Source organism: Solanum stenotomum, chromosome 10 (genome assembly GCF_019186545.1).
Source record: "Solanum stenotomum isolate F172 chromosome 10, ASM1918654v1, whole genome shotgun sequence".
NCBI classification, from domain to species: Eukaryota; Viridiplantae; Streptophyta; class Magnoliopsida; order Solanales; family Solanaceae; genus Solanum; species Solanum stenotomum.
The window spans coordinates 7,522,622-7,547,544 of NC_064291.1; the positions used below are offsets into that span (position 1 = coordinate 7,522,622).

General features: G+C 34.4%; 1 protein-coding gene across 1 annotated transcript; it reads left to right on the forward strand.

Moving 5' to 3' along the window:
- The first annotated feature begins 3,262 nt into the window (after positions 1-3,262).
- LOC125841810 (mitogen-activated protein kinase homolog NTF4) lies at positions 3,263-24,238 on the forward strand. Its single transcript, XM_049520982.1, has 6 exons — positions 3,263-3,658; positions 3,749-3,878; positions 4,792-4,929; positions 16,140-16,472; positions 17,229-17,409; positions 23,767-24,238. The coding sequence occupies exons 1-6, from the start codon at positions 3,432-3,434 to the stop codon at positions 23,940-23,942; spliced, it is 1,185 nt and encodes a 394-aa protein (XP_049376939.1). The 5' UTR covers positions 3,263-3,431; the 3' UTR covers positions 23,943-24,238.
- The last annotated feature ends 685 nt before the right edge of the window (positions 24,239-24,923 follow it).

Sequence of the window (24,923 nt, forward strand, 5' to 3'; positions counted from 1 at the left end):
TTTTTTATCATCCTAAATACTTTCAAAACAGGATTATTTTTAATGATTTTGCAAGTAAACTCGGGTGTAGATTATGAAAAATATATATAGAATAAGACGTAAATCACAAAGAAGTGCATATATTAGGAGTGTCAATTGCAAATTACTATTCATTTTTATCGAATACCTTTTCTTTTAGCTTCTTTTTTAACGTTCCCTAGAAATTCTCACCGTTTTTGCTTTCTTAGTGGCTCCAACCCAAAACTTCAAAATTGAAGGTAAAAGGTATTTACCATCTGAGCGACTCTCTCATCATGTAGCTCATTTGCACTCATTTAAGCTGGTTTCTGTAGATGTTTATGTTTAGAGTAAAATAAAAATAAAAATGTCCAGTAAAAGCACCAAACTGAAAAGGAATACATGTATGCAATTGAGAAAAATAAACTTATGGTTGATTTTAAGGCAGAACTAATTTACTAATTATCATGGACATGATGGACAATTTCTTCAGAAAATGATAGGCAAACTAAGTCAATTAACGATCCACATGGCTGTTTCGAGTTCGAGAGCCAGTTTTTCCTCATGAAGACCTTTCTCTTGGCCTTAAACTATGATTTATAACTTGCGTGGATGGATAACTAGTTCCTGAGTCAATCAAATGTGTTTCGAAGAATTATTTTTTTTGAAATTTTGATCAAAGTCAATAAATTGGATAAACAAACTCAAAAATTAGTTTTGGCGGTTTAATTAGGTTTGGATGGTGATTTATAACAAAATCAAATAATTGCATGGTTACCGAGGGGATCTAGTGTGATTTGGATGCTTGAGTTGATTTCTAGTTGAATTGAAGACTGAGAGTGATCATGGTCATTTTATTTGATTAAATGAAGTTGTATTCATAATTTGAAATTCCAATTGGGTTGTATGATGATTTTGGACTTATCCGCAAGTTTTGGTTTGATCCAGATGAGTTTCAGACGGATTTTGATAGTGTTGCGAACGTATTTGATGTTAGCCGTCATTTTGAGCATAAACGATATCACAAAAAGCAAATGAGCTTCTTGTCTTGATTGATAGATATGTATCATGATTTTTGAATTATAACCATAAGAATCACCGAATTTAAATATCATATAGAAAATTATGATCTTTTTAGTGAAAAAGATTTTGTTGAGTCTTGTGTGATAACTAATGCAAAGGTGGAGTCGCAATTGCAAAGAACCATGTATTAAAATTAACATTTTCAGAATTTTAGTAATTTTCAATATTTTGGATCTATGGAGCCCATTGAGGCGATTTCGAAGCATATTTCTAGTATAAATGTTGGGTATGCGATTATACCATTTTCTATTTGATTAACAAATTGGAATTTTAGCCCTAGAATTGAATAAAGTTTACTTTGATGATTTAGAAATCTATCCGTTGTTCCAATTTGATGATTTTGAGATTTAGGACATATAAACTATGAGTAAATTGATTTTATGATGAAATTAGAATTTTAATCTCACGGTCTTAGAATTGACCTTTTGGTTCTAAAATATTAATTTAGAATATGGGTATCTACATACTCATATTCTTATATATATAATACATTTTTCTTTATCAAATTGGGATCATTTAGAGGCATTGGGAAAGTGCACATCCATTCGTAAGCTTTGAGACTTTGATACTAAGGCAACTTGAGAATTTTTTTACCCTTTTGAAGTGTTTATGTTGGTAATTGATTAATTAACGGAAAATAGGTAACGAGAAATAATATTTCACAAACTCGTACTTTGTTGATTATAACCATGCCTATTTGACCATACTTCCATGCCTTGCTCAGGATATTATGTATACTTGAGATTTTTTTCTTCCAATGACATAAGTATGAAAAACTGCTTTGACTTGACAAGGTATTAATAGAGAAATTGCAAGTTGGCATAAAGAAGTTCAGTGGATGGTTGTCATAAATAACAACAAGAATATTATAGTGACAATTGGTGTTCACGGGTCGATTTGGATTGATTCTTGGTCAAAATTAAAACCAAACCAACTTAATCGGTTTTAAAATTATCCAAACCAAACCAAATATAATATACATTTATCGGTTTGGTGGTTACCGATTTCGATTTGGTTTGGTTCGGTTATTCGGTTATTAACGATACACAAAAATAAAAGAAACAATTTATTTAAAATGAGAAAAAAGTGACAACAATTCATTCAAAGCAAAAAATAGTTAGAATGACTGAAATTGCTAAACTTTCAAATTTACTATGAATAGAGCTTTAAAATTCACTATTTTGGTCTAGAAGGAAGAGACCAGTCACATTTTCAGTCCACAAAAATTTGTCATGGACACTCATTTACATGAAATCAATAAGATAAATATTTTCACCTAGGACATTTTTGCTTTCAATAAGTAAATTATAATTTTCTTTTTGATGAAAACATATGTAAGATCTTTAAAATTGTTTATAAAAACAACATATTAAGTATGTATATTAATAAAATATATGTATATAATTTATCAGTTCGGTTATATATTCGATTTTTTCAAATAAAATCATAACCAAACCAAATACTATCAATTTTCAAAAATCTAAAATCAAATCAAATCAAACTCAAATAAAATCGATTTGGTTCGATTTTTGGATTTGAATTGATTTTTATCCAACCGTGAACACCCCTAGTCATAGTTTACAAAATGATTTAGCTGCACCACAAGATGATAATACAAGAAATTTTTGTTAGAGATAGTATGTTACAAAGATTAAATAAAAGGCTACAAGAGTTGAATTCTTATCCTTTGTAAAGCAACATGATTGGATAGTAGATTAGTAACAAGGGCATGTCCAATATAGTGAAAGACTAGTTTGTTCTCAAGTAAGCTCTAAATATTTACCCAATAAGGGTTATGACGGAGTGGTAAGTACTCTTTTATTCTTAATCAAAAGTTTTGAGTTTGAGTCCCTTGGGTAGAGTTGTCTTTGTTAGAAAGTGATTTATCCCTGGGACTTCCCGACGCGATTCCGGAAAACAACACAAAGAAAGCTCTAAATATTTAATTTTTGTAATAAAATGTTACACTCACCAAAAAAGATAATAATCTTAATATTCAAAATAAATATATCTTGCTTGATAATTATAGTGTTACAAATTTTCTTTTTTTAATGAATTATGACGAGTTGACTATTTTATTGAATATTATAATATAATATGTTTTTATATTTAAAAATAATTTAATTTAATTTAATTTAATTTTTTTCAATTAGTTTAATTGACAAAGACAAAAAGCAAAACAACAAACAGCATTTCCTTTCTTCATCTTTCACGATTCAGATCTGCTTGACCCCAAACTTCACTTTCTCCAGAACACACATTTTTTCACACACAAACAGAAAGAGCTAAAAGGACTTAAATAGGAAAAAAGACGGCAAATTTGATTCTAGGGTTTACTATTTACGGTAAAAATGGATGGTTCAGCTCCGCAAACGGACACGGTGATGTCGGATGCGGCGGCGGGACAGCAACCAGCTACGCCGCCGCTGCCGATGGCCGGAATGGAGAACATTCCTGCGACGTTGAGTCACGGTGGCCGGTTTATTCAATACAACATTTTTGGTAATATATTTGAAGTTACTGCAAAGTATAAGCCTCCAATTATGCCAATCGGTAAAGGAGCTTATGGTATTGTTTGGTAAATTTTCTTGCTTTTTCCTTAATAACTGACTTGCTCTTGTTAAAATTTATGTGGAATTTGGATTGATGAGACATGTTTTTATGATAGTTCTGCTTTGAATTCGGAGACAAATGAACATGTTGCAATAAAGAAAATTGCGAATGCTTTTGATAACAAAATTGATGCCAAGAGAACTTTGCGTGAGATCAAGCTTCTTCGACATATGGATCATGAAAATGTTAGTGAGTGTTTTTTTTTTTTTTTGGTTTTCTATATAATTTACTTGTTGGATCAAATTTAAATTTGTGGAATAGCTGTGGAGATATATGCTTGTGTTATGTTGTCTTTCAATCCAATGGAATAAAGAGTGATTTTTGGAATTATTCAATTGTCTCATGCGATAAAATTGGAACAGTAGAGATGTTGAATGTATTCACTTGGTTCACTGCTATCAAGTTAATGAACTACTTAAATAATAATGAAGCAATGCTACATTTTGACTTACTATGGAGAGAATGAATGATAAATGGTCTCTTTTTTTTTTGAGAATTAGTACTGTTGTATTTGTCAACATTAGGAATGCTGATCACCATCAAAAACATGTTACAAGGGAGTGAAATTCAAATCTAGACTTTACAAGGCACCGAGGAAATCAACCAACTCTTCTACTTTCTTATACTGGTTTCTTTCTCTTCTTCAAAACATAAAGATTGAGTAATGTCTTGTAGCTAGTATCGCCCCACACAAAGTCTTGGGTTTTTTCCCTCCCTTTTTCAGCTGAATGATATTGGAGAGTAACTATGTCTAAAGTGCAAACAGGGAATGACTCTTTCTATTATTGGCAACTCCTTAATTCCAAGTTTGCACATAACATGTTTAACACTATAGGATTAAAGGGCATTTTGGTATATTATACATATCTTTAGTTTAAGACCATAAGATTTAATTGTCTTCTTGGCTTTCTTCAACTCTGTGTCAAGTCAAAACTAGGCAAATAAATTGAAACAAAGAGAATATATATTTTCAAGTAATTGAAGGAGCTTCTCAGATTTTACAATGGGAGATGGATGCTTCACAAAAAGAAAGAAACGTTAGATCATGTGTGGTGTATAAGAGAAAATGTGAGGCTAATTCAGCATCTTGCCTTGCAGATTGTTGCGATAAGAGATATAATTCCACCACCTCAAAGAGAAGCATTTAATGATGTCTATATTGCATATGAGCTTATGGACACTGATCTCCATCAAATTATTCGCTCTAATCAAGGATTATCAGAAGAACATTGCCAGGTTCTTATTAGGATAATTTTATTCTCTCTACATTCCATTTAGAGCATTACCGATATGGGACTATCCAATTATTTAGAAGCTTGTAAAAGTGGTTCTTGTTCTTGATTAAAATTTGATTGGTTAATGTGACAAGTTCTTTTCAAATTTGTGTTGAAGTTGCTCAAATCATATACCGATTCTTGTATTGTTGGGATTAAGCACTATTCTGTCGGTATCATTTTAACAGCTTTCACTTGTAGTATATTGTTTTGATAAAATTTTCCTTTAAACCATGTAGTATATTGTTGTCCAAAGTCGTAATGATCCATAATCCTGGTGCATGGTTACATTGTTTTAACATGAAACATCAGCAATTAACATTCTCTCATTCAGTGGAAATGATGTTCATCCTCTTTTTGAGTGCTGAAGTGTATGAATGAAAACCCATGCCCTTTCCACTTCTATATTTCTTTGTTATAGTCTCTAAGATGAACTTCATTGGATACACAATTCTACTGTATTTATTTATATCAAGTGGAAAGTGGTAGTAATGTTCAATAATAGACAATTTGCTTTCATCAATATGCTGTTCATAATTTTTTTTTCATTTGATTGGTAATATGGTTTTTCCCTTCTTATTTAGATAAGGACATAGATTGCATTATCATCTTTATTTTTGAGAAATCAATACCCTTCTAAAGCTAGGAAAAACTTGAAATGTTTAGGAGGTCTCTTCATTGTCATATTATGGTGCACATTAGTGACTACAAATCTACTATGTCCACTAAGACTTATCAAATGAAAATTGGTAGCAATGGTCAACCACAAACAATCTAATTCCAGCAGTATGTTGTTTGTGTTTTTCTTCCTCCTCTTTACGTAGGTAGTATGCTCATCTTTTTCCTTGCTTGGATAAGTACATTAGATCATATTATCTTCTCCACGAAGAAGTATAGAGCACTTTAGTTGTTGACCAACAGAAAGCATGGAAGAAAAAACAAATTTCGAAGCGAAAAAAAAGTCTCTTTCTTTATTTTCCCCAACAACAAAGGAACTTATAGACAGGGCATTTTCGGGGACTAGCCCGCTTCCCATTACTCAATAGGGCAATCCCTCACATAATTAAGGAAACCATCGAAAGGTGACTAAAACCTAAGTTGCTCGGACTCGGGTGCGGGTATCCGAGACGGATGCGAATCCGAGAGTCGGATTCGGCAAAATCTAAATTTTAAGATTTGGGGGTGCGAATCTGAGTATGGATACAGGTGCGGGGATATGGCTAAAATTTTTCAATATTATAAAAATATAGTTATAATATAATTATAATATAATTGAATTATACCATACGTACCAAGTACTAAACAACTGCATAAAATATCACTAAAAAAAGTTGTGAAATATATACGAGTAATTGCATATTTTGGTACAATTGCATACAAAATAAAAGGAGTGTAACTGTTAAAGAAGAGAGAGAATATAATAAACATTAAGAGTATAATTTATTTTATAAAAATGGACACACTTTTTCCGAGAAACCCTTCGTCTCTAGGAGTTCTTTTTCAAGAAAAACTGAAAAGACTCTGTACTTTTTCAAGAAAGATAAAAAAGCTCTGTACTTCCTGTACTTTTTCAAAGAAAAAACTCCTCTTTCTTCTCTGTACTTTTTCAAGTTTCATGTACTTTTTCAAGCTTCATCCTCTTTACTTTTTCAAGCTTTATCATAAAAAATAGCTCCGCCTCCTCTCTGAAGACGTCGCCGGAAACTGATCTCTTTTTCCCCAAATATTTTCTCGGCTCTGGTCAAAGTGTCCGGATCGGATTGACCGAATCCGACACGCAACCCCGCACCCGCTCCCACACCAGTGTCGCGTCGAAACGGGTTCACCTGTAAAAATGAAGAGTCCGCGCAACATAGACTAAAACACTAGAAATGGGGACTACTCGAGCTAATGATAGAGGCAAGAACGCTTTCCGGTAAGTCCCATTATTTGATCATAACGATATTGTGGAAATGTCAATCTTTGTAAGCCAATACTCTTCCAAAGCTAGGAGATCTTCAATGTTTATGACTGCTCTTTGTTGTCATTTTTAGGGTGAACCTTAGTGACTAGAAATCTAGTGTATCCAGCTAGGATCGTCAAGTGAATGGTGGTAATGGTTAATCATAGACAATTTGACACAACAATGTGTTGTTCTTGATCATTTTCTATTATTTAATAAACATGGTGTCCAGGTTAGCTTGCACTTGACTAATTTCACGGGATATCTTTCACCTCCCACCAACAACATCTATCAGGTAATTCTGTCCATCAAGGCTAGAACAACTGGAAAGAAATCACCTAGTGTTTTGTCTCTGCTAGGTTCAACTTGAGACCTCAGGGTGCTCAATCCGCTTTATTGACCACTAGGTCACACCCTTGTGTGCTTTTCTATTTTTCTTTTTGCTTAGTATTATTCCGTTTTTCGTTTTTATTTGGATGGGGACATATTTTTTGTTTATGGATAAAGTAAGGAAAATTTTATTTCTTTTAGCATTCAGAGTATGCATCACGTAGGGATAAGGACTGAGATCATAACATCATTTTCATGAGTTTTTTTGTAAAGTTGCTACCCTTTTAAAGCTAGGAAAAGTTTGAGTGTTAAGAATGTTGAAATAAGATAAAACAGGGTGTAAGTAACATAGTTAGTGGAAGTATATGTTAAAAGATAAGTCAAATGCTAGAGTGATGAGGTGAAAGAAAAATGCTCAACTGTTGTATAATTGATTATTAGGTGAAGCTATTGGATATAGCAGTGTTATAAAAGGTGAAAAACTTAAAAAAGCTCTAAGGTCTGTTGGGGCTTTAAGCGCAAATAAAGCGTGGGCTTTAATGAAAAAAGGTGCAAAGGGAGGAAAAAATACAAATATATATGTTTTAGTCAAAGACTAATAATTATAAACATGAATGACAAATATATGACCAAAGAAATTGAAATTTTTTTTATGATAAAGTGAAATATCAATTGTTTAGTGTCACTTCTTCAGAAGAGGCTCATTGGCAAGGAAAAGGTTGCCTTAGAACCTTGAGGATGACACTTAAGTGCTCATAAAGTGAGGCGAAGCGCTTAGCACGTTTTGAGCCTCGCTTCCGGGCTTAAGCGCGCCTTTGACTACACTGGGATATAGTGGACATAAGAAAATTTGTAAGTGCTGATCATGGGATATTCTTTTTGTTTGGTGACAAGTCAAATATCATTTTAGTAATTCACCGACAGGGAATCTTACTAGTCTAGTTGGTTGATTGACTACCTAGACGCTCATCTTTTTGGTGAGAGTTCGATTCCCCACCTTGTAATCTCCTTCCTCATTCCTACTATCCCTGGATGCTTGAATCACTCCGTGGCTTTATACACCCCAAAAAGAATGAATTGGCGCTCATATGAAAAAATTACGATATAAATGTATGATTAAAAATGAATTTAAAATTATGTTAATTCACCACAAGGTGCATCCAAAAAATGTGTGAAATGAAAACATATGCTAATCTGATCTCTTGGTTGGTCTACCCAAGATTTATAGAGGGAAATGGGGGAAATATATCCTTTAACTATGTGATTTAGAGTGGATATATCCCTCGTTATAAGGTGGTGCACACTTGTATCTCATGCTAATTAGTATTAATATTTTAAAATGATATACATAATATTGAAATATGTATGTGATGAAAACTGTAGGAGGAAAATACAAGTGCGAATTGATGAATATTTAGCCTATTGGACTGATATTTATTGTCATTTCAAAACACTAACGTCTAAAAATTGCTTTCAAATTATAAATGTAAGAATGTCCTTTATGTTTTGGAGGTTAAAATCTGAATTTGGGGAGAAAAAGGTTTCTTTTAGTATCTTCTTTTAGTATGGTTGGATCAAGATAGTGAGTGGATGAATAAGTAGAAACCACCGTTTTAGTTGAACCCATGAAAAGGTAAAAAATCAAAATATTGCAAGGATAGCAAGTTAATTCATAAAGAAGAGAAAACAAATAAAATTAACTTTTGTAAAGAATACTGTTTGGGAAAACAAATTATTAGCATTCTCTAGAAAATCATACCAAAAATTGCAGAAAAAATACCCTTCGGGGTGGCCCAGTGGTTTGAGCTTGGGACTTCCATGTTGGAGGTCTCAAGTTCGAAACCCCTTGCCAGCGAAAGCAAGGGGTTTGCCTTCTGGGTCAAGCTCGTCGCACCAGGCTTGCCTAGTGCGGGTTACCTCTCCTATGTGTTTTGCGAGCTATTGCATAGGAGCGGGGTTTTACCCTGTGCGCACCCAAAGAGTAGCGGTTGCGGGTTTCCCCTGTCATAAAAAAAAAAAAATTGCAGAAAAAATTATCTTTAACTGTTAGTTCCAACTTCCGAATACATGAAATTAAATATCACCTCATCATCTTCACATTTGCTAATCTTTTTAACCATGTTTGCAACCTAGTGTGCTTAGAGAATATGATTGCCACAATTTGTTCACCAACCCCTTGTGTGATACCTCAAATTCCATTGAACTTCAAACTTACTAAACGACTGCAAATCATACTTGAGGTTTTTTAAGAAGAGGAGTAGAAACCTTAGAAAAATCATAGTTTAAAAATAAGATAAAACCTCTCTATTTATAGCCAACAATAGTAGTATGAACATGTGCTTATTGTGCGTTATCGAAAAAGTCACAACCCTACAAGAAAGTCACAACTCATCGGAAAAGTCACAACCCTTCAATGTGAAAAGGTGTCTGCTTTAATATAATATAAATAAATAAAAATATAAAATATAGAAGATATACTAATTGGTATTTTAAATTGGAGGTATTGTAGTAATATAACATTCAAGTTAGGAAGTTCATGCTTTTAAGGTAGTATATAGTATATATATAGTTGCATGACAGACTTAAATACCTTTTAAGATTTTAAGGAAAATTTAAGTCAATTCAAATTATTATTGAGTATTCTCTGGATGCAAAAATGCTACATTTCATTTTATGTTTCTTGAACCCGATCACAGGAAGGAAAGAAAGAAAATATAAAATTTGATAATGTTATAAAAAGAATAAAGTAATAGCTATGTCTTATCATTTCCTCTTTGATTATTGTCTTAAAAGCAAAAAAAAATTGCTCTTGTAATATTGTAAAGTTACACTACAATATCATGAGTTTGACTTCAATATCTTCACTCTAACTGATTCTTTACTGCTTTGTCGATTAGATTTTAAATTATCAATTATAAAACTATAGAGGATCAATCTTTCCTAATAGGGAGTAATTTTGAAGGAAAAAGTAATAACAAACAAAATAAGCCAACTTATATCACAATAGACATAAATGTTAGACATAGAAGGGGTAAATTGTCCATTTCAGATTATAAACCAGTTTTGTTACACTTATTATCAAAAAAGGGAGGTATATGTAATATTTGATACCGCAAGGGAGGGATGTGTTATAAGCCAACACCTCAAGGGAGGCCACTGAAATTATCCCTAAAAAACAAAAAACAAATAGAAAAGAAGATACTTACAGATATCTTAATAAATCTACATAAATCTACAGAATGACCTATATCCTCTAAACTTACTCTTTTACACCAAAAGTAAAAAAAATACAATTCCATTTTAACATTCTGAATGGAATTGGATCTATCTTCAAAACACCTCCCATTTTTCTCTCTCCAAACTGTCCACTAGATGCATTGTGGTATGATCCTCTACCACTTTTTTTAACTTTTGCTGCCTCCTCTTTTCATCCAGCAGCTAAGCAAATCTATAATATGCTCAGGCATAGTCCAATTTGTCTTTGTTATGTTGGGAAATAGAGACCAAAGTTGTGCTGTAAAAGTGCAGTGTAAAATCAGATGACTATTTGTTTCATCTGTCTCATGGTGTAATAAGCACCTGGAGACTATGATGGCCCCCTTTTCCTTCAAAACTTCATGTGTCAGGCATGCTCTTTTAACCACTAACCAAGTAAAACATTTTACCTTGGTTGGAGCTGAACTCTTCCATAAGTTTCTCCATAAATTTGGTTTCCCTTTATACTGTACCCTTCCTTTCATTTTATAAACCCTTTTAACTGAGAATTTCCCATCAATATTGTGTTTCCATCTTAATGTATCTGGTTCAGTAGTAGAATCACTAAAATCATCAATCCTACTTACCCGGTCATTGCCCCCAAGGCCTAGCTCGAGTGGACAAAGGTGGAGGATTTGTGGCTTAGGTTGCAGGTTCAAGCCCACACCATGCAAAGCAAAGTCCGGTATTTAAGTGGAGAAGGGTAGAGGGGAGGGCCCATTATCCACCGAGTTTAGAAGGTTGTGATTGGTCCAAAGGGCGGGTCACAGACCGATTTCTCGGTTATCAAAATAAAAAAAAACAAAAATCTCTCGGTCATTAACAATCTCCTGAAGGATAAGCCTCTGTGCACTCCAGGTATCATAAATATTAAATGGTACCATCTGGTTTGTTGCTTAGAATAAAGGGCAAACTACATAAATCCCATTAGTTTAGGTCCTAATTACTTAGATTCCCAATAGTTTTAGCTATTACTTCCTCTACCATATTTCATATTTAGGATACATGAGTTTAAATCCATGAGATCCATGTATCTGCCGAATTTAAAATCGAGATACATATTTTATTTGTTTAAATTAATAGGTTGTAACTGATTTCCTTAATATAAGGCGGAAATCAAGGAGTGTATTTATGTTTAATTAATTTCATTTTATTATTATTTGAAATAATAAATTTGTTAATATTATTAATAAAAGACAAAAACATGTATATCTCGGTCATGCAATTTGATTAATTTCATTTTATTACTCTTAAAATAATAAAATCCATTAATTTGATGTATCTATTATCAATATATGATGTATCCAACAAACTAAACACTTAGATACATGAGTATCATACAAGAACATTCATATGTATCATAAAAGTATATAATATTAATTTTGTGTATATGTTATATGTGTCTAGTATTAATTTCATGTATCTATTTATATGATATAATATCAATTTCATGTATCTATTTATATGATCTAATTTTAATTTCATGTATCTATTATTAATTCGATGTATCAACTATCAATTTCATACATTATATTCAAAATCATATATCTCGGATACATAGTAAACGCACATATAATTATGTGTATCTAAATATAAAATGTAATTGAAACATACGAATTTAGGAACAAATCACAACTGTAGAGTATTTGTCTTTTCATTAATCCAAAAAAAAGTTAAAAAATTCAAAATTCTTCCTTTCTTTAAGGATCTGAAATTTGTTCTCATAGATGCATATAATCTTAACTCAGATACATGAATTCTTAACTAGATACATGTACACCTGATGTGTATCCAACATTGTTGCACTTGATGTGCATCTAATTGTATATTTTTTTCTCTTAATTAAAGCTTGGCGTAATTCTTCATCTTGATTGAGTCATTCCTATTCTTAGATCTATTCTCGACTTGAATGTTGGCAGATGAAGAGTCAATCCCTACAATGAGAAATTGATGAGTGAAAATGAGCAAATAAAAGTTGTTTGATTTAGTATAGTATTGTTAATGTGTAGTACCTTTGATGAGAATCATCCGATTTTGGGAATGTGCAACCATTAAAATGTCCGAGAAACAACAAAATCAAAAAATATAAAACCTAATTTGTAAAATTCTATAAAATTGAACTTCAGAACATTATGAACTCTAACTCAAATACAAAATCAAAATACATGAGAATAATAAAATAATCGAAACAAACCTATATGTATAATGTTGATTTGAACATGCAAACATATATTAAGAGGATGAAGGAAGAAAGAGGGAAAAGATGAATTAAGGAAGAAGGAGGGATGGGCTTATGGAGGAAACGGCATATGTGAAAAATGAAGAAGATGATTTGGATATGGACCATTAATTAAGGAGTAGATAGCCCCCAAGGCCTAGCTCAAGTGGCAAAAGGTGGAGGATTTGTGGCTTAGGTCGCAGGTTCAATCCCCACACCATGCAAAGCGAAACCCGGTATTTAAGTGGAGAAGCGTAGAGGGGTGGGCCCATTATCCACCGAGTTTAGAAGGCTGTGATTGGTCCAAAGGGCGGGTCACAGACGGATTTTTCGGTTATCAAAAAAAAAATAAAAAATTAAGGAGTAGATAATTATTCAATTCCTTATTTAACGGATTAGTGTATCTGATTAAATTTTTAAAAATATATGATATAATTATTAAAAGTGGTAATATATGTAATTATTTTAAACTAGAGGTAAATATAGTATATATGGTAGTGATGTATGTGTAGTTATGTAGCTTATCCTAGAATAAATAGGTAATCTCCATTAATGAACTTTCCTCCTTCCAAGCATCCAAGCATTCTTCCAAAATTTCTCTTTTTTCCATCTCCAACTTTCTTCTGCAAGTTCCTTTCTATATTGGGCCATAGAGCACTAATGGTCTTCTAGACTCCAACCCCATAAGTATTAGTGCTCACATTGGTACATCATCGGTTGAGTTCACCAAACTTGTGTCTAATCACCTCCTTCTATAATGCATGTTCCTCCTTATTGTATCTCCAAAGCTATTTCATCAATAAATTATTGTTCTATTCTCTCAGAATTCGGATGCCCAAACCAGCTTGCTCTCTACTGTGCATTGTTGTCTGCCAATTGATGTAGTTTGTATCCTTTCCCTCTTTACACCTGTGCCACAAGAAATCCTTCCTAAGTTTGTCCAGTGTTTTCATAACTTTGGAAGGTAGGAGAAATGAAGACATTAAATATGTATGAAGTGCATCAAGTATAGGTTGATAAGGATGACTCTCCCTCTCAGTGATATGTATTGTACCTTCCACCTAGCCAGCCTCTTTTCTATTTTCTGTAAAATTCCATCCCAAATTTCCCTTGTTTTGTGTTCACTTCCCAGAGGCATACCAAGGTATGTAGTAGACATATTTTCAAATTTGAAAATGATTGCAAGATTTTGGATGTTTGGCACCTCCTTTATCCCACAAAGTGGTTTTTCCCCAGTTAACTTTCAAACCAAAAGAAGCTTAAAAAATAGTCAAAATCATTCTGATGTAACCTATTTGTTCAACCTTTGGCTCACAAAAGATCACTGTGTCATTTGCATATTGTAGGTGACATACCTCCATTTTTTTGCCCCCTACTATCTCCTATCTCAAACCCTTTAATCCATCATTATGTAATGCTATACTCATCATGCTATCAAATCCCTCCATTGCTAGAATAAACAGGAAAGGACGCATAGGGTAACCATGTCTCAGCCCCCTTTCAGCACCAAAAAATCCTACAGGTTCACCATTCACTAGAACAGAAAACCTGGAAATTTAACGCAAAAATCAATCCATTTCTCATCAAAGCCCATTTGTCGGAGAGTATTCAACATGAATCTCCAATCGACATGATCATAAGCTTTTTCTATGCCTAGCTTACACATGGCACCTGTTTCTACCCCTTTAAGTCTTGAGTCCACATACTCACTAGAAATTAGGGTTGCATCCATGATTTGTCTTCCTTTTATAAATGTCATCTGATGCTTGTTAACTAAATTGTTAACCACCTTCTTGAGTCTTTCAGCCCGTATCTTTGCCACAATCTTGTACATTCCACCTATTAGACTTGTATGTTTGAAATCTTTCAACTCTCCAACCTTCTTTCGCAAGGCTATGAATGTTACATTTTTGAAATTTAAACTCTGAAGGTAATATTTTTAAAAGTCATGTGGCATTTTTGAAATTTAAAAACCAGTTTTAGAATTTGTTTTTTAATTTGGTAAATATGGGTCTGTTAACAAAAAGGGTTAATATGCACCATTTGTTAGGTGACAGGGGTATATATGCACCACTTTTTTAACGAGGGGTATGTCTGCTCTAAATCACAAGTTAAGAGTACATTTTCCCCTTTTCTCATTTATAGTAGGTTTTCTTTCTTTACAAAACATACAAATCATACAAAGTGTTCCTAAATTAATTTGAAATTTTCTATTTGTTTGTTCTCGTGAACTAATCATACTACTTTTCAGTAAAGAAAACATCAACAACTAGTCTTTGAGGCTTATCAAACACCAGCAAGTTTTTGATGCTATGTACTTGTTATAATTGTATTTTTCTTGTATGATGTATTCTTTGTATCGGTTTGCCTCGTAAAGAATAAACTTATCGTATTATCTTGATAAAAAGTGTAACGGTGATGTATTCTGGTGCATAAACAACATAAAAACATTATATTATTTCCAGATGTAAGATTAGATACTGCTGGAAGATACAGAGTTACCTGTTTCAAAATAAATAAATTAAATTACTCAAAAAAAAAGAAGATACCTCTGGAAGACTGGAAATAGAGCTGGAAGAGAAGAGGGGGCTGCCACAGTAAAGGAGTCATTGACAAATTTTTGAAGAGAGTAGGAGTTTAGGTTAAGAGTGAGAGGCTAGAGAATGAGTATAACAGGTCATTTCATTTCTAAGCTCTATTTTTCATAATGGAACACGTGCGATATTGCAATAAGACTCTTAAAACAATGTGCATGTTAAATGCTTGACTATGTATAACTCTCTTTTGGTGTATGGCTTGTAAATACTTTTGACAGCACCTTATTGGTGCTATGTAAATAGTACAATTACTATTTTTCAAGAAAATATTATGAGGTTGGTAATTTGAAAATTCTGTAATGGAGTTTAGTTATGAAACTATGGACTAAGTTTATCGTCTTATATTGATTTTTGTGCAGTTTTTGATGAAAACATTATCCACGAATACACATTTCATTGTGTTATCTGGTCTAAGTGCTATATCTTAAATTGGTTATTTTAGTTTTTGGTGAAAACCTTGTCCAAGAACACACACTTGCCTATAATTGCTATATCTTCTGTATGCTGAACAATACAGATGGTTACTTTCTGTATTTGTAATGAAGAAATTTGTCAATTATCTTGTCTGTGTTTCTTCTTTTATTTTCTTATAAAGGTAACAATCTATTCATCAAAACAAAGATTGTGCTAGAAGTCATATTTACTTGGTACCTAATTTCACCTGTCTAATATTCTTCTTACACAGACTCTATAAATTACTTGTCTCTGTTTCTTATCATTATATCTCTATAATAGTCAGTGTTGCTTTATACATACATAAATATATGTTATGGTGCATTATTCTGCCAGAATTCATCTGTATACTAACTAGTTTTATGTTTTTGGTGCAGTATTTCTTGTATCAGATCCTCCGTGGGTTGAAATACATACATTCTGCAAATGTTTTGCATAGGGACTTGAAGCCTAGCAATCTCCTCTTGAATGCCAATTGTGATTTAAAGATATGTGATTTTGGGCTAGCTCGTGTCACTTCTGAAACTGACTTTATGACTGAATATGTTGTGACAAGATGGTACCGACCTCCAGAGCTGTTGTTAAATTCTTCTGACTATACTGCAGCTATTGATGTCTGGTCAGTTGGTTGCATTTTCATGGAACTGATGGACAGAAAGCCTCTGTTTCCTGGTAGAGATCATGTACACCAGCTACGTCTGCTTATGGAGGTATCTTTTTTGTCAAAATTAACATCAAACCGTATCCAGTCTTCCCCTCAAAAGATTTACTTTTATATGCTTCATATACCTCTTTGCCTTTTTCCTGTGTCACCTTTTCAGTGTTTATGGTTAGTTGTCAGTTACGTGCAAATCTAGCTAGAAACAGAGAAATATCATGTTGTAGATCTAGGAAAGCAGGAGTGAACAAGCATTTATATTTTGAACTGCCTGCTCATCTATAGCATTAAGAATAAGGAGCAATCAGATGTGTTAATTTTCTTCGAAGAGTGGATATGGATATTTTTCTTCGAAGAATGGATATGGATACATTGAGTGTTTTCTCCAAATGTGGATCACGATGCAATGAATTAACCTTGCTACCCTCTCTCCCCTCTCCATGTATTGACCGAATGATTTGTTTTTTGGATTAATCATCATTTTTAATTTTTTTGATTTATCCACCTTGCAATGTCCCAGAGCACTGTCTTATACTAGCTTCACATTATTGTTTGTGTTTATTTATTTTAATGTGGGAAGTGGGAACTATTTGCAGTTGATTAGCTCCTTCTGAGGCCAAAATGGAGTTACTAAATGATGAGACCTCTCCAATTATTGGAAACATGATTCGACTCCTAGATTAATCATTCAGTATTTATATTATTAATTTCATAATCCTTGCTGCAATGACCGAGAACCACTCTTAAATTTAAGATCAGATGTGATTATTCATACTTAAGTTATTTCTTATGAGGGAATTCCTTGCAGTTGATTGGCACCCCGTCTGAGGCTGAAATGGAGTTTTTGAATGAGAATGCAAAGCGGTACATCAGACAACTTCCTCTTTACCGTCGACAATCATTTGTTGAAAAATTTCCACATGTAAACCCTGCTGCTATTGATCTTGTTGAGAAAATGTTGACATTTGATCCCAGAAGGAGACTTACTGGTGAGGAACCCCTGAAATGCTTCTTTGCTAGCTGCGCTATTCATTTATCTATCTGTGTTAAAATTTTCCCTTAATGCATAGAAGAATACTTGTGCGTACGTTTGCTAGTATGTATTTTTTCATGAATTGGAACTGCTAGTATCTATATTTTATCTAGTTGTCAGACCAATGAAGTTTCTACAGATGATAATTGTGGGAGATTACACCCAGAACTGTATCTTCTTATCTGGATGTAGTGGTGGCATTTTTACCTTCTCATAATTTTACTCGATGGATAACAATAATCCTCTAACAATCCTCTGATCACATTGCATGCCATTTATTATTGTAAATTGTGTTTATCTTGTTGTTGAAGCTAGGGGTCAAAACTACCTTCATTCATTTTTAATTAAATTTTTTTACCTTGAGAAAAAGGAAAGAGTACAGATTTTACTTCATTCGAAGTTCTTATTTTTCTGCCTTTTGACAAGGGATTAATTAAGGTATCTATTTTTTCAAGTGCTCGGTTTAGATACCTATTGTAGCCCCTTGCTATGTAGTGGTGAAAATTTACTTTTTTGGAGGAAGTACATGAAGTTTATATGGCCTCATTGGAGGCCTATGGAAACTAATAGGCGTATTATGACTTGTTAGTGATGTTAATTAGATCGTAAATCTGCTTAGTTAGAGTGGATGGAACAAAAGTAATTCTGTGGAATAAGAGTGAATTTGTTTCTGGGAATTGGTTGCCTATAATCTATATTAGCATGATTATCTGTTCAAGCTCCATCACAGGAAACACCAATACTTAATGATATCTGCAGATGGGTAAACATCACACGGGATCGATGTATACGAAATGAATGACTTTCACTTTTTGTTTGAACTTCCAATAAGAAAGGCTGCTGAACATATTCTCAGAGGTGAATGGCGATGGAAGAAATTTAAGTTGACCTTAGACTGGTGGGCTCCTACTGTTTGGTGCTGGCCACAAGAGGTGTCAAGGAACCACACTTAAAAGTCTTGATCTCGGAAGATTCTCAAAGAAATTGGTGATTCCTATGGAGGATGGATTCAGACAGAGAAAGAAACCACACTTAAAAATCATTTACACTGGACCGTATCAAAGTAAAGGGATATGGATCAGAAATCCTAAAAGACATGGAGGTGGAAAGTAATGGCTTCATCTATAATACTCCGATATGATGCCAAATTCCGGCTACCATGAGGGCCAAAGTTCCGATTGGAGAAGAAGCTATGACAGTACCGATGGGTAATAGGGCTATCATGCCCTATAAAGAAGAGAGTGATGTGACTGTTTTGATATTGCAGGTCTTGGAATGTGTGGGATCATCAAAGGAAGGGGGAATTTAAAATTTGGGGCACGTGAGACTGTAGAAACACGTGGGAGTAGAGTTCTTAAAAACCAGAGGCTGGGTTTTATCAATCCCAAGAACTGATCCCAATATTTAACAGAGGACCCTTTTGATGTCGAAACAAAGCAATAATTTCTCAGGAAAATAATGCTCTCTTCCTAAACACCCAGGCTGATACCATCGATGCTGCTGATATACAGAAGCAGATTATTGAGAGGTAACAATCATGGGAGCCAAGATTTCTGCAAGAAAAAGAACAATTCATGAAGGTTGAAGATGAGGTTGAAGCTTGTCAATTCCAAAGGGTTCAAGCGGCAGTAGACATGCAATTAATTGAAATAGCTGGGGTGAACCTTGTGTAGTGGAGGATGCAGAACTTATTGAAGTCCATTCCCCCAGTGTCGAAGGGGATGCGACTCTATGGTGCGCAGGAACATCATAAAATTGAGCAATCTGTTTGGTGTAGATTTTCAAAGATGTGAAAAGGAGGGTTTAGCTCTTTTCATGACATGAAAATAGCTAGCAGAAGAAAGAACAACAAGCCCAATCCCGGAGATTTGTGAGACACCAAAATAGAAAGGCCTAAATGAACTTGAAGGTCTGATCGTTGATATAAAACCCAAAAGTCAATGGGAACAGAACTAGGAGGATTTTGATGTCCGAGGATGAACCATGAAGATAAATATTAGGCAGAATACATAAACAGGCCTCTGAACTTGAGTTTTTCCTTTCAGGCACCTCAACTAAGTCATTTTCCAATTGAACCCGTGAACCATCTATAATTTGTAACTTTCAGATCATAGTCCAATTTCTCTGAGTTGTGGAACTGGAACTTCCAAATTCATTCTTCAAATTTGAAGACAACCTTGGGGCAGAGCATTTTATTTTTTTTTTTGAAAATGGTAATGGTGTATTCTTCAGCATTAAGGAGATGCTGGTGACCTGCAAACAGAGGGGAACAAAAGAAGAGAAAAAAAATAATATATATTTACAAGGGTCCTAATAATTCCATTCAGAAGGTTAGATGGGATTGTATGGGGCAGAGCATTTTAAGGCACGTATTCCCTGATATACACACCTTGAGCCAACAAGAAAAGGCTACTATTGATGAAGTATGGACTGCACAAGGTTGGAATCTCAGTTCCAGTAGACTTTTGAATGATTGACAGATTGCACGTTTCGCTGAATTCCAGAACTCAATCCAGCAGTTCACAGGGGTAAATCAGGATCAAGATAGGCTATGGTGGTTAGTCCATGTCTCTGGAAATTTTTCTGTTAAATCATCCTTTCAAATGCTGAACCACATTGACAACAAAATGAGTTGTGGCCTTAAAAAGATTTATGGAAAATCAATATCCCATCATAGTATCATGTTTTCTGTTTGGTTATAAAGGAGACTTGTTTGACCCAGGAAAATCTGAGAGGAGGGGTATACAACTCTGCTCTATTTGTCATTTATGTGGGCAACATGTAGAATCTAACACAACCCACCTGTTCACAGAGGTTACCCCAGGATCAAGATAGCCTATGGTGGTTAGGGCACAACTCTGGCAACTTTTCTTTCAATTCATCCTATCAGGTGCTGAACCACATTGACAACCAAATTGAGGTGTGGCCCTCCGCCTTTGAAACATATAATAGAAGGTCAAGAGCCCATACAAAGTATCATGTTTTGTGTGGTTGGTTACCAAAGACGCTTGCTTGACCCAGGAAAACTTGTAGAGGACGGTTAGTTACCTTTACCTTAAAAAAAAAAGTTGTAGAGGACGGTTATACAACTCTGCTCTATGCGTGAAAAATGTAGAATCAAATGGTCTTTTCCTACACTGCTAAGTGACAACACAATCATGGAACATCTTTTTGGCTATGTCAGACTATGTTGCTCGGACTCTTCAAAAATGTCATCAGGTGCGTGTTGGATCCTTCAAAAAGTAGTGCATTTTTGGAGGATCCAACACGGGTGAGGCAACATTTTTGGAGAGTCCGAGCAACTCAGATGTCAGATATGAGTTGGGTAATGCCAAGAAATGGTTTGGACCTGCTGTCAAGCTGGAGGGCAGGATCACCTGATCAGCAAAGAACATGGAGCATAGTCCCAGGCTGCACTTGGTGGACTATATGGAGCGAGGAACTTGAGATGTTTTGAAGCAAAGAACAACTCTATTCAGAAAATAAAAATGAGTTGAATTTTTCTATTCCATTTCTGGTGTAAACAAGAATACTCAAATGACAGTGTCTACTAGAAGTCCTAGAGTCTCGGTAATGAAGGAGATAGTTTTTGCTTAGGTTATATTTCTTTGGTCCTATAAACGATATTGAAATTGTTACCATCTCAAAAAAAATTAGCATGATCAGTACAGAGATGTGTGGAGATTAAGTATAAGTTGATGGAACAAATTTTTTCTGTCATAACTGAGATGGAGGTAAGTTTTTGTCGTCTCGTAACCATAATATAAGTAATTTTTCTAGTTTATAATATCATTTGTACGATACAACCACTGCTCTTTAGGAAGCCATAGCATTTCTGCACAAAGTATCTAGGTGTGAGAAATTGCAACTGCTATTTTGTTCAGGATAATAGCTCAAATATGCCATGGAATTATCAAAAAAGACCTTTCCATGACACTCGTTAATAGTTGGGCATAAAAATCCCCCGTCGTGACACATTTGGCATGTTCATGGCACTAACCACTAACAACCCTCACATTTGGTTTTATCAACCAAATTCTTCATTTTAAAACGTCATATTTTCCATGTGTCATCCAATTAAACCACCCACTTCACCTAACCCATTCCATCTATTTTAACCTATTCCCTTTATTTTTAACCCCCCGCGTTATAACCCAACACAAATTTCTTTTTACCCAAACTCCTAATCTGTTCTCCTCATTCAAACTGACCCAAATCCCATGTCTTCAAAATCCCAAGAAGCTCAAGAACAAGTTGTTTTTGAACTTTTCTCAATAAAAATTCCATCTTCAAATCTCATCTCATTCGAACTCGAGGTCTTTGATTTTTTCCCATTTCCATTTGTAAAAGAATGGAAACTTAAGGATGCCAACCTGGTGAAATTGGTTGTTTCATCTTCTTATAATTGGCATAAATCTTCAAAACCCTGCCCTATTTTTAATTTTGACAGTCGTCAGGTTTCCCTATTCTTTAATTTTGATAGTCGTCAAGCAAAAACAATTCAATGCATCCATGTTTTTCCCTTTTCCTACTTCTGGTTAACTGATTTAGTCTTCGGAGATTTTGGCTGAGTTAAAACACTCAGCTTCAAAAGAAGATGAAAATGCACCACAACTTGAATCTGAATAACTGAAAACAAAGGATCATTATCCATTTTTGGAAGTGATGAAATTGGCTGTTTCATCTTCTTCAAATTGGCATGACTTGTTCAAATAAGGGAATTGAGGGGAAGGGAATGGGTTGCAATAGATTGAATGAGTTAGGTGATGTGGGTGATAATGTGGATGTGGGACGGGTTAAAAAATAAAAGGGAATGGGTTAAAAGATGCAACGAGTTAGGTGATGTGGGTGGTTTAACTGGAGGACATGGGGAAAATTAAGTATTTTAAAATCAAGAATTTGGCTGATAAGACCAGATGTGAGGGCTGTTGGTGGTAAGTGGCATGAACATGCCAATTATGTCACAGGGGGGCACTTTTATGCCCAACTATTAACGAGTGGCAGGCCATTTCTTATAGTTTGATGGCAATTTTGGGCTTTTTGTTAATCATATGATTAGATCCTTGTAGGTAGGAACGAAAAGAAAAACTGATCTATAGCCAAAAATGAATTATTTTCTCTAAAATTAGAAACTAGTATGGCTGATAATTGTCATATGATATGTGGTGTTTATTGATAACATGCTTGTTTTGTGAATAAATGTTTGTCCTACCTAGGGTATTGAAAAATAAGCTGTTCAATAGGAACTAGGCTTTTTCTGTTTGTAGTGTGTACCTTTATCTTGTCTCAATTCATTACGCCCACCTCTTTATTTTATTAGTAACTCTATGGCCACATCTTCATTAACAATAACTTAGGTTTATACTCTTTCGACTGTGAGTTATTGAAACTGAATGGCCACTGATTCATGGGTTGGACAAAAATCTGCCAAGGAAAGGCCAGCCCACCAACTAGGGTTTTAACGAATCACCCAGGTATGGAATAAAGGCTGTATTGGGTGAAAGTGGGGTTGAAACATGCTTGAATGTAGCATCAACTCACTCTATGGTTAAAAAAAGGGCAAAAAACAAATAAATGAAGGGCGGACAATATTGGGGTGGCATCACCATTGGATGGCTCACAGTTATGCTATTGTATTATACTAATGAAGAACTATTAAAGCTTGCATTCTTTGGGGGTGGATGGATCTTATCACTTGACCTTGCTTACAAATTACAACAATACAATAACTCAAAAGCTAAAGCATGAAACCCATATTTCAATCCTGGCCAGCAGTACTCTAGCTTAGTATGATTAAAATCTTAAAGCGCCTTCTGTATTGAAGGTTTTGATGAACCTCATCCTAGCATAGGCCTAAATATTGGCTGCGACTTCATAGAGTTTCCACTTGATAAAAGAAAAGGAATTTCTGTAGAGTTTCAGTAAGATTTCCTGCATGAACTAAGAAAGGAGACTAGTTAAACCTAGAATTGTACGTTCTTCTTTTGTGGACTAAAGATGGGGTAAATGCAAGAGCTAGCCTGGGGGAAGTGCTACTATTTCGTTCTGTGGGTATTGTCTGGTTTCCTTGGTCGAAAGTCTTGAGCTATGATTAAAAGTACACTGGTAGAGCTTCAAGTGTTTTGCAGCATGATTGGACAGATGTTATGGATAACCTCCATTGTTTGGTCTTCACACTTTTGTTGTATAATATATTTTATCCTTGGCACTTGTCAAAAGACACTGAAATCTAATCTCCATATTTGCATCCTTTAACATCCTACATCTTGCTATATACTGATTCCTAAATTATACATTCTGTTTCTTGTTTCAGTTGAAGGCGCGCTTGCACACCCTTACCTAACATCGCTTCATGATATTAGTGACGAGCCTGTTTGCATGACTCCTTTTAGCTTCGATTTTGAACAGCATGCCCTTACCGAGGAACAAATGAAAGAGCTGATTTACAGGGAGGGTCTTGCATTTAATCCCGAATACCAGCACATGTGAGTACTCGCTCGTTTGCTGTTGGATCGTCTGTGTGGCTTTCATTTTTTAATGCAACCAGGTCATTATATCTCCATGTATATACATGTCTTTTTGAACGTTTTATATGTAGCATGACCTGTGTATGACCATTGTTTTCCTGTACTCTAAGAGGTGGTTCACTTGTATCAGTATTTTTTAGTCCCAGAAATGTAATCTTTCTGCTATTGGATTTCTATCCCTCTGTCACTTCTCATGCTTTGATACTGATTCACTGTGATACTATTGATTTTTAATTCTGAGTTTAATGCTTTCTTGTACATCTGAGACTCGTTAATTCTAACATCTAACTGGCAACCCTGTGAACATGCAAAAATACAGTTGGCATCTGAAATCTTCAGGTCATATGTACTTGAACTTTTTATTAAAATTCGGGCCCTTCAGGGTAAAAAACACACCTATCTCAATTTTTTGAGTTTCATATCCAAACTATTGAGAGCGTGAGGTTCTTACCTGAATATCACTCAATGGTTAGTGAAACACACACTAATTTCTGACGGTGTCTACATACGCTTTTCTCTTTTGTTCAAAGTTTTGTGTCGTGGAAAAACAATTTCACCGTGGAAAAAGTAAAATAAATTTAGGTTAAGAGTTAAGGTGAAAGGTAAAAAATCATCACCATAGAAATCAAATTATTCTCCACTACAACATCCAACATCTTCTTCTCTTGAAAGGTTGCGACTTTTTCAATGAGTTGTGATTTTTTTGAAGGTGTAACTATTTTGATGAGTTGTGATATTTTCGATAAGTTGTGACTTTTACAAAGGATTGTGACGTTACTGATGATTTGTAACTTTTTCAAATAGTTGTGATTTTTTTGATAAGTTGCGACTCTTCCAAAGGATGGTTACTTTTTCGAAGGGTCCTGACTTTTCAAATTAGGCACAATTAGCACATGTTCATACTACTCTTTGTTTGCTATAAATAGAGGGATTTCCTCTCATT